Source organism: Corvus moneduloides, chromosome 10 (genome assembly GCF_009650955.1).
Source record: "Corvus moneduloides isolate bCorMon1 chromosome 10, bCorMon1.pri, whole genome shotgun sequence".
Lineage (NCBI taxonomy): Eukaryota > Metazoa > Chordata > Aves > Passeriformes > Corvidae > Corvus > Corvus moneduloides.
Window position 1 is genome coordinate 13,968,068 of NC_045485.1, and position 10,593 is coordinate 13,978,660.

Consider the following 10,593-nt stretch of genomic DNA (forward strand, 5'->3'; position numbering starts at 1 on the left):
TAATTTCTAACAGCCTCCCTTCCATCAAGGCATATCTAAGTTTACACTCATATTCTTAGCTGCTGTTTTTCTTTATGGATACAATTCCATAAAAGTAGCTAATTAAGATGAAAAAGTACCTAGAAACACTAACACAGAGCTTGAACTTCCATGAAAGCGCTCTTAATTGTAATGAAGTAGCATGTCCAAGAAGCATGGGAGATTCTGTCCTTCTGAGACAATCTAATCACACTGCACCAGCATGTCAGAAAGCTTCCAGAGGAAGTTTCAAAAACTTGATTCAGTTCCTTTCATTAAACACTAGGTTCAGCAGACCCAGATCTCATTTCAATTAGGGAAGGCAACAATCAAACCATGTTCAATTTCCTCTATATGAGCTTTTGAGATTCTAAGAGTTCACATGACACATCATGTGGTTTTAACTCCCATTTTGATTGGTATCTCTCAAAACAGAAAAGCTCACTTTAAAATAGACTCTTTCCAGACCCGTTGCACATAAGCAGCAAAGAACAGTAATTGTTGTGACAATCTTATTACCACCTCCATTTCATTTGAGAATTACTGTCTGGCAGTACTTACAATAAAAAACAATTTTAAACCTCATTTTTGTAAGGAAGATCACCTAGAAAACTACTTGTTACACACCAAAGACTTTCACATTTACTTCACTATCAGTACACAATTTCTGTCCTGTAACCCAAAGAAATCCAAACCAGAATGAAGAGCATTAACCAAACACCTTTCAGAATTCCAGTAAGAAATGAATAAGGCTGAAAATCCAGTCAAAGGGAAAGAATATTCATTCTCTCCATCTTAAAAGAGACTAAAACAAAGGATGTGGCCAAGAGTCTGAATACAGCTCCTTTCTGAATACAACTGATTCTGTAAAAAAAAAAAAAAAGAGTAACAAACCATTTTAATGTTGCAGCTTTATTTAAAAGAAAGTGACTTTAGAGTTTTTGGCAACACATTTTTTATACAAAGTTGATACAATGATAAATAAACTTCAGCAATATTCTAGAGCAGATTACAGGCTGTAAACTCAGAATAAAATGTATTGTATTGGAAAAGATAACTTTGTTCCAAGTCTTGTTTGCAGACCAGTGCTAAGTGATCCCAAAAATCTAGCTTTACTGTACATGCCAAAAAACCTCAAAGCCCACCCAAAACCACATTTCCTAAGTAAGCAGTTGTTCAATCTGGTTTTGCAACCTAAAGTAACAGTTGTGACTAACTGTACACAAGAAACACATCAAGATTACCTAAATACCTTCAGTGAGTAAAAGTCAACTTCCACATACCCTTAAAAGTTTCTAAGGAGTCATGGACAACAAGGTATTTGGACAAACCTTTATGAATGGCCACTCACATGGAACTCAGAAGTCCATGAAGAAATTCCAAAGCCCTGTAACAGTTCCTTTTAAACGATTTCATTTCAGCAGGTCAATTTCATTGATCTTGGGATCACATTTTTTAAACTTATGTCTGCAGTACACCAAAATTCCAACATATCAATAAGCACTATGAACAGGATCCAGTGGGGAAATAAAAAAACCAAAACCCAACAAGCTACACAATCCTGAAATTTTTTTTTTGCCATTCTTATCACATGCTCAGTAGAAAGTTTTGGGCTCCTCCCAAAACTCTTTTGTTACTATTTTTAATTTGTATGAAATCAAGTTTCTCAAATAGAAAACCTATTTTGGGAAGAAACTTTCTCATTATAACCCCAGGTCCTCAAACACCCCATTTTGGGGGTGATTTGGCTTCATGCACCCCTTACAGGCACAGGGAAGATATTACCCTCAAACATTAAGGCTGTAGAGAGCTACCAGACAGGGCAAAATACTAATACTCAAACTGTGAAATAACAGCTACTGTAATTCTTATATTTGCTGTTTTCTGTCATGCAATCACAATTATACTTTGGAGAAGACTGCAGAGGTGTGTTTCCTGCTCTCTTCTTACTTTGTGAGTCCTGAACTCAATCTGATTTGTTTTATTATGTCTGTTCATTTAATGTTCTAGGAACAGCACCAGTGAAAAAGGATACTAAACCAGTAGCCCCAGAAAATCTGCAACTAAAGTCTTCCCTAGAAATTGAAAAATTTCCTTAGAAATTCCACTTCCTTTTCAGGCTCTTTGCCTTTTCTTTCATCTGTGAAACATCCACCAATCATCCTTTATCATTGCTCTCCACCCTGTGATACCAATGTAAACAAAACCCAGTGGCAGAATAATCAAGTTTTGCCAGAGAAGAAAAAAGCACCATAACGTTACATCTTTGTTCCTTTCAGTAAGTTACAGCAGCATGTCGAGACCAAAGCCCCAGGCATTCTAATGCTTAAAGCCTTGCTCCCAGGTCCTCTGCAACGCTTTGGACCCTGGTATTAAAACAGAAGAGGTATTGAACATAGGATGTGCTCACAGAAACATGAATAGGAGTTTCTGTGAATACATGTGCCACAGACCTACTTTGTGCCTGGGGACATTCACAATGCAGATTTGGTTCTCTTGTGAGGCTGAGGATTCACTGGCACTGAACAGTTTTGCCATAGCCACCTCTTCCAGCATCATAGTCTTGCCGATACTCATCTCGGACCTTACGAAGGAGGGAGAAAGGGAAGTCCAGTAAAGACAAGGAAAAACAATTTCTCAAAATTGTTACACCATTAGAATACAGTTATACTGACATCACAACATGTAAGTGGCTACACAGAGCTGACTGACAAAACAGAAGCGCATCACGCAGAAGCCCAGAACAGCATATCCCAACTTCCTCTTTAATTGTGTCTGGGGACACAGTCCAAGAGAGGATAGCCAGTCTTGGGCTTCGGCAGTACAACACTGCCACCTGCTCCACTTGGGGTAAGCCAGCTGCTGTCCTGTGTGTTCCTGACAGCCCCTTACATTTTCTGGGCTTACTTGTAAGTATTATCTCCCCAGGAAGCTAAGAGATGTTTCTGCAAGTACTTTTAGTGAAATATATGAAAGAGTTATTTATTCTCATTGGATTACACTGCCATTGATCAGATGTGTTCCAGTGTTATCTTAAACAATGACCCCTAAGTTGCTATTTCTGAAATTGTTCTGTGCTCATTCAAAACCAAGAAGTTTGGCAAAGTAATCATTCCCTTAAAACCCCAGGCAGTACAACAACCTACCTGTCCCCCTGATCTTCCACGGCCATACTGCCTACCCTCCTTAAATCCTGCATCCCAGTCTGTCCTTATGATCCTGTCGTCAAGTCTGGTCCCGTTTATGTATCTCATTGCATTTTCAGCATCTCCTCTAGCATAATACCTTAGAATAGGTTAATGAAAAAAATGGACTTCTACTTTCAACACATGGGAAAAAGAACAATATGAAATGAGCTACAAAACCAAGTCTTTGCTTTAACCAGGTTCCTGCTCAGTTACTTCAAAAAGCAATGGCTTTTATGAAGCTACACCAGCTGAGAAAACTGCTAGTGAAAGGCAGGAACGTGCAGGAATTCAAGCATCAAAAACGCATGTATTGGATTAAGTTTGTCAATTACGCTGACATTTAACAACACAAAGCTCTACTGCTAATGAGTGGGAAGCCCCAGGTATGCTCCATTCATGCTGCAAAGTTCCACCATTCTGGTGAATTCACTAGAACCAGTAACAGAATGATCCTCAGAAACGTGCACATAATGAAGTCACGTGACAAGCATGAACGATGCCAACAGAAACTTTACAAGTATGTGTGTACAAAAAGAAAGACCTTTTTACCTCGGCACGGAGAATATGAATTTACTGCAGAGGTCAACTACCTAAGGCATGTCTGCGTTAAAGTATCAAAGCGAAAGCAATCTGTTAACCCCGCTCGACATGCAGTGCATGTTCGAATCGCAGAATCATGGTTGGAAAAGACCTGTAAGATCATCAAGTCCAACCGTGAGCCCAGCACTGCCCTCTTTCACCAGGGTCTCCCACAGACCCTTTAGCAAACGATTAATTTTATCCTCGGAGAGCTCTCCCGCGACGCAGGGCCCGCAGTGCAGAGCAGTTCACCCACACCCTGACCGCTCCTGCCGCCCCGCACAAGGATACTCCACGAAGCAGAAGCCGCAGGCGGTTTTCTTCACTTTGTCCAGCCCCATGATGACCTTCTTGATGTCGCCGCTTTTCCCGAAGAGCTCGTGGATCTGCTCCTCGGTGGTGTAGAAGGACAGGTTCCCCACGTAAAGCGTGCAGCTCTTCCTCAGGAGGCGCTCCTGGTCGTACCGCGTCCCCTGGGCCGCAAGGACACAGCGTTACTTCACGGCCCGGCCCGGCCGGACCGCGCGGCGCCCGCCCCCGGCCACTGCTCACCCGGAAGTGCTGGTCTCGGTACTGGCTGAGCTCGGCGTAGGAGTCGCTGCGCAGGATGCTCAGCGTTCCGCCGCAGCTCATGGCGGCGCCGCCCGATCCGGCCGAGGCCAGCCCAACCCAGCAGGCCCGGCCGGGTCCTACCCAGCCCAGGACCGACCGACACCACGCAGCCCGGCCGCCCCTTGGCGCCCTCCCGCGCCCCGCGCACGCGCCGCCGGCCGCGCAGCCAATGGCGAGGCGGTGCGCGGCTCTCGCGAGTGCGGCGGGCGGGGTGCGCGGCACCTCTCGCGAGAGGCGCGGGGAGCCCTGTGCGTGGGGACGCTCGGGCGCCGGGTCTCGCGAGAGTGGTGGTCATGGCGCTGCTGCGGGCGCTGTTGCTGCTGCTGTCCAGCCCGCGGCTCGTGGAGCGGCTCTCGGAGTCGCGGCCCATCCGCGCCGCCGCCCGGGTCACCGCCGCCGCCCTCACCCGCGGCCAGCGCGACCTGGCCCCACGCTTGCTTCGCCTGCGCGACGCCTTTCTCGCCGAGCTCAAGGACGGCGCCCGTGCGCGGGGGTGGCCGTGGCCGCGCGGGCCGGGCCGCGGTGGCCGCCCCGGCTCAGCGCCGTGATCGCCGCTTCGAGCGGGAGGCAGCTGCGGACAGCGCTGGGGAGGAGACGGGAACCGCCGCCGCTCTCCTGCGCCGAGCGCTCGAGCACACGGAGTGTGTTGGAGCCGGCGGGTGAAGGGCCCCGGGCGCTGGTGACAGCGGGGCCCCGGCAGCCGCTCCGGACCCCGGCGGTGCCCGGGCTGTGGATGGCGAGCTGCGGACTGGACGGTGCGTTCCACATCGCATGGCCTGAAACGACTCCTCCGGAAAGCATGAACACGGGAAGCTGCTCCTCCATCGGTGTGATGGATTTCCATTTCAAAGACAGTATACACGTTCCACGGTTCTCAGGAACAAGCAGACTCACGTAATAATCATCCACAATGCTGTGAAGATTGTCACTTTTAGGTGCTTGATAAGAAACTTGAAATAAAACCACAATTCTCACGGGAGTACCTGTAACAATGTCTGTGTATACAGCAGTAATACTCTATATTTGATACAATTTTGTTCCCAAAAGGGTTTTAAGTGTTGATGATGATGGACAGGATAATGGACATCTTACAGGGGGGTAAAAGAAATTCAGTAGCTATCCTAAAAGCACACCTCAAGTCTATTGTAGCAAGAAGGGTTTACAGGGAAAATAAATGACCAATAGAGCCACCCTACATATAAAGGGAAATACAGATATGTAATGGAAAAGGATGCATTCATCATGTGTAATGCATTGGGGAGGTTTGCTTAAGATGCTGGATCTGATGACATCTATGACACTACAGCAGTTAACCTTCCTTCAGAGCATGTTTCACGGTTTGATCCAGCTGAGTAGAGGCTCAATTAACTGGGGAGGGTCACTTCTGTTACTTGTATCATTCCAGGTGAGAACAACCTTGTACATTGTCTGAGATACAGTTTCCTGCACTGCTGGTAAAATTAAACCCTCACCAACAAAGACAGGTAGGTGTGCATGGATGGAGAAACTCCATCTACAGTGTAAATTGTAACGGTCTGGGTGGTGAGACAAAAGCAGTATATTGTCAATCTGAGCTGGTACTTTTAGTCCAGGTTCCCTTGCTGGCTCTATGCAGGTTTACCTGTGCAGTGGTAGAGCAGTCATCATCCTATGGGAATGGTGCTCCATTGCATCCCCCAAGAGTTTCAAGATGTTCCCCACTCAGACTGCCAGAATTCTTAAGTTTTATGAAAATAATTATCAAGACTAAGGTTGTTCAAGAAAGCTGAAAATGGGAAGCTGGACATGGAGTACCAGCTGTGGCACACAGTTGTGTCATCCCAGTGTAAGAGAGCAAAAAGAAAATTAATTTTGAAAATACATTAGCTGTCACAATGCTTTCACAACTACTTACACTACTTTGTGAGTCACCAGTACAAACAGACAGGCACCTCCTCTCCCCCTGCCTTCCCCCAAACACACCCCCTTAATTTACAGGCAGGTCAGCAATGAGGAATGAAGGATGTGGGTGAACATACAGGGAATGCAACACAAAATGCTTTACAAGAGAACAAGAGCTATGTTCCCTAAACATCTAGGTCATACCTATAGGTTGGAAAATACAGGCAAATCCCTCGCACATTGATTTTTCCTAGCTTCTCTTTAGAGCCTGGCATCAACCTGTATTATTCTTGTCTCTGTTGAAAACCTGTCTCTTAAGACCTTATGTAAGGTTGAGTGGGTGAAGAACTGCCAAAAGCATTACCACCTTTGTGAGCAGAAATAATTCAGATGTCAGATTTGTTTCAGAGAGAGAGGCTTGATCTACAATGCATGTGCCAAGTCAGGATGTTTTGGATCCAGAAGTTCACCCAGGCAAAACCAAAGATTGTAGGTCATTCTGTGCTATTGAGCATATACACCATGGTCAGCTGAAGCCCAGTTCTTGGTGTCCAGTCTAAAAGGAGACTGCTCTCCAGTGGAAAGCCAGGATATGAGCCGTCATTCCCACTGAGCTGATTTAATGGAGAGCAGTTACTGCAAGGGGAGGGGGCGCAGGGGATGCGGCTCCTCCCTCGGGGCTGCCTTCCCTCCACGGCACCGGAATCGAGGGATTCTGCTCTGTGGTGAGCCCGTTCAGAGATTCTTCTGGTCCAATGGCATGAAGGATTAAATCCCTCCCAGTTACCCGCTTTCTGCCTGCGCAGCTCCTCAATCCAGCTCCCGCAGGACCTCTGCCGGAGTGACAGTCGTGACAGAGCAGCAGGAGGGAGCGCCCGATCTGCAGCCGCGGAACCTCGGACACGCTTGATGCCATCACAGCGCTGTCCTCCCGAGCTGCCCGGGGCGGTACGTGGGTAGCACGTTCACGAGGATCGAACTGTGGCAAGGAAGGCTAAACAGGCAAAGCTTGGATTTTAGGATTTAGCACAAGTACTTAGGCTGAAGCATCTTCCATGTTCTAAATCAGATTCTGCCAGATCAGTGCTGGGGATTTTTCAAGACGGACCCACCCAAGGCAGTGGTACAGTACTGTGACTGCAGTCTGGTCTAATGAATTTTAAAGAGCATAAAATAAAAGATTACTGAGTCAGACCAGTTTTTTTCTAGCCCTGTAACCTCTCTCCAGCAGCTGAATTAATACCTATTATCAGTAAACACCCCGCAGTCCCCAAACCCTGTCAGAGATTATAAGAGCTTTCAAAAATAAATCTCACATGGAAACAGCTACACTTCAATCACAGTTTTGGGGGACTCTGATTTCATCCCCTCTCATCAGGAGAATTACAAAAGTTCATATGAAACACCACAGGGCTGAATAAGTCAAATTTAAAGCAGGTTCTATCCAGAACTGGCTACCCTAAGAGCATGAGGAATGGGAATAAAGAGATGTGGGAGAGCTCCCAGTGCCACTGCTGGTGCTGAAAGGGGGATGTGTGAAGGAGGAAGGTCTCACAGCACCCAAATAAAGTAAAAACCTAAAACTTTGTTCTCCTAAAATCTAAAGGCTCTGATGATCTCTGTTTAGCTCAAGGATGTAAAGTCCTAAGTGACTCCTCCAATTTCCACTGGATAGGACAGGTATTCGTGGTGGGTCTTCCATTGATAAGTGAGGAAATATCAAAGTCTCATTCCTGAATGAGACACCACACTTTGTAATTGTGGCTCTGACCGTACCAGGGATTATAATAAAGATGTGACAGTCGCTGCAGGTAAAATTGCTTGCTTGCTCCTCTACTGTCTGGCAGAGGGTTTCTTCTCCAGACCCAGCCATGTCAATGACTTCCACATGCATGTCTGTCTTCTTGATATTGAGCAGAGACCTTGGAGGCATGTAGGTGTGCGCAAAGAGCAGAGTGTAGTGCCGTGGATAGCTTGAGGATGCTGGAGAATGGATGAGTTGCTCCAAGTGAAACAAACAGGGAATCAGCCCTCCCTGGTGTAAGCATCCGAACAGAAGGGCCCCCAGAAGATTGAACAGAACAAGGAGGAGTTTCCATTTCACAGCTCTGTTCGGTGAAGAGCTGAACAGGACCAACGGCAGGATAAGAGGGATGAGAAACCGAGGCTCCTGGTGACTGAACAGGGAGAGAAATGCCAAAGGAACAAAATAAAACAGCAGCAATGTTGGACTGCCCTCGGAATGCATCAACAGCCCAGGTGGCCCACGGTAACACCATCTGACCGGCATTAATTGATGGACGTATTTCTTTAGCATTTTAAAGCCAGCACCAATGGCCAGAATATGTAAGATCCCAAACAGCATTACTCCATTGACCGTAAAATGTGTAACTCGTGGGTGACTTCCATGCAGTGCAAGATTATGAGGATTAAGATTATAGCTGAGAAAATTGAAGGGGGTTACTACCATTTTCTCATGTAACTGAGCTATTACATCAATTAGGCTGCTCTTGTTAGTGCTGTAGAAGTTGTCTAAGCTCACGGAGGTAAAATAGAAGGTGTCAGCAGTTATGAAAACAATAGCAGTAAAACATGCACATAGGATAAGCTTCAAAAAGTGGTTTATGAGAGTTTTAATGCTCTTTTGAGAGTCAACAATTAAACTGGCCCAGTAAAGCAGGGGCATTAAAGCAAATGCCAGAAAGGTTGGCCTGTTGAAAAACCCAGCAGTTGTTATGACACCTATGAGAGAGCTGCTTGTAGGCTCTGCTGAGCTGCCACTGGACTTTTTTGAAGAAACCAGTACCATGAGAAGAGCAAAGAGGAGTCCTTCAAGTGTGTTGGTAAACGTTCTTGTATAAAACACCAGTGTGACATATGATCCAGCAAGAAGTACCAGCGCTTTCCATGGATCTGCTCCCCAGAAAGGAGCTAATCGATAAACACTGTAGTCGAGTATGAAAGAAAAGATTGTAAAGAGCAGGCGAGGAGATACAAGAAGAGTGTAGCTGTTGATGCAACTTGAACATATGTCCAACTGCTGCAAAGACTTGATCACCCAGTATGTAACTCCTGATGTCATTAAAGGGAAAACAACTGTTCTGCAAGGAGAGCTGGAAAGGAACTCCCATGGATAATAGACCTGTAGGTTTAAAATATCTCCTACAAAGGGAGAGAAAAAGAAAAATACATACATAAATAACATTTTATTCAGTAATTCAGCATTAGGGATCCTACTTGGTATAACAGGCATCACAATACAGAGCAACTCCTAAACTTTTAAGACTGGCGTCAATCTTGACATGTCTAGGAGTGTGCCATTCATTTCCACAAAGCATCGAGAAGCCTGTCACGGTAATGTAGTTCGAGGCGTCACTCGCTGTGGACAGCACAGAGCAGGAACCCACCCACCCGGCCAGCCCTGCAGATCCTCTCCTGCCCGGCTTGCGGGACGCGCTGTGTCATGGAGCGGGATCCCTCGGGAACACCCATCCGCCCGGCGATGCGGGACACGGTGCCCGTGGCTGTGCGGCTTCGCGTCCCCTCGAGCCAGCGCGGGACCACCCCGTCCCGGGCGCACGCCTTACCTGCCATGACCTCGGGTGCCTGGAAGAACTCGTCGGGGTGCAGGTACCCGCTCTGCGGCAGGAGGCACCAGCCCGCTCGCAGCGCCGCCAGCAGCGCCCACAGCGCCCGCGCCACCATGGCGGACCCGGCCCCTCACATCGCACCGCCAGGGGGCGCGCGGCCCACGGACGAGGCTCCGCAGCGGGAGCCCGGCGCGCATGCGCACGGCCCCCCGCCGGCTGACACTCAGGGAATCCGGGATCAATGGGCTGGAAACGAGTCGGGGATCATCGAGTGCCACCCCTGACCCAACGCCACCGTGTCAACCACACCATGGCACGCAGCGCCACGTCCAGCCTTTCTTTAAACACCCCCAGGGACAGTGACTCCACCACCTCCCGGGCAATCCGTTCCAGTGTCTAATCACCCTTTCTGTGAAATCCTCCTGATGTCCAACCTGAGCTCCCGTGGCACAGTTTGAGAGTTCTAGGAGTGTGTTCTCTCATTCTGTCACTGCCTGGGAGAAGAGCCTGACCCCCACCAGGTTACACCCTCCTGTCACGGAGTTGTAGAGCGGAATAAGGTCACCCTGGAGCCTCCTCCAGGCTGAACACCTCCAGCCCCCTCAGCCGCTTTCTCATGGGACTTGTGCTCCAAACCCTTCTCTAGGTACATCCCAGCACTTCAGTGTCCTTCCTGGATTGAGGAGCCCAGAACTGGAAGCAGCACTGAAAGTGTGGCCTCACCA

The 10,593-nt window shown here is 47.6% G+C and overlaps 2 protein-coding genes across 2 annotated transcripts; both read right to left on the minus strand.

The window, feature by feature from the left end:
* Positions 1-911: 911 nt before the first annotated feature.
* LOC116448909 (translation initiation factor IF-2-like) lies at positions 912-5,241 on the minus strand. Its single transcript, XM_032119949.1, has 5 exons — positions 4,620-5,241; positions 4,338-4,576; positions 4,077-4,258; positions 3,165-3,303; positions 912-2,602 (listed from the first exon to the last, which is right to left on the minus strand). Exons 1-5 carry the CDS (start codon positions 5,239-5,241, stop codon positions 2,531-2,533), a joined length of 1,254 nt encoding a protein of 417 aa, XP_031975840.1. The 3' UTR covers positions 912-2,530.
* Positions 5,212-9,996, minus strand: PIGZ (phosphatidylinositol glycan anchor biosynthesis class Z). Its single transcript, XM_032119194.1, has 2 exons — positions 9,866-9,996; positions 5,212-9,440 (listed from the first exon to the last, which is right to left on the minus strand). Exons 1-2 carry the CDS (start codon positions 9,981-9,983, stop codon positions 7,879-7,881), a joined length of 1,680 nt encoding a protein of 559 aa, XP_031975085.1. The 5' UTR covers positions 9,984-9,996; the 3' UTR covers positions 5,212-7,878.
* Positions 9,997-10,593: the final 597 nt, after the last annotated feature.

Coding starts and splice junctions, on each gene's coding strand:
- PIGZ (XM_032119194.1), bottom strand. CDS start 9,983: ATGGTGGCGCGGGCGCTGTGGGCGCTGCTGGCGGCGCTGCGAGCGGGC. Junction 9,441..9,865: donor GGCACCCGAGGTCATGGCAG/GTAAGGCGTGCG, acceptor CTCCCTTTGTAG/GAGATATTTTAAACCTACAG.
- LOC116448909 (XM_032119949.1), bottom strand. CDS start 5,241: ATGGAAATCCATCACACCGATGGAGGAGCAGCTTCCCGTGTTCATGCT. Junction 4,577..4,619: donor CCCCGCGCCTCTCGCGAGAG/GTGCCGCGCACC, acceptor GAGCCGCGCACC/GCCTCGCCATTGGCTGCGCG. Junction 2,603..3,164: donor GTGGAAGATCAGGGGGACAG/GTAGGTTGTTGT, acceptor CTCCTTCGTAAG/GTCCGAGATGAGTATCGGCA.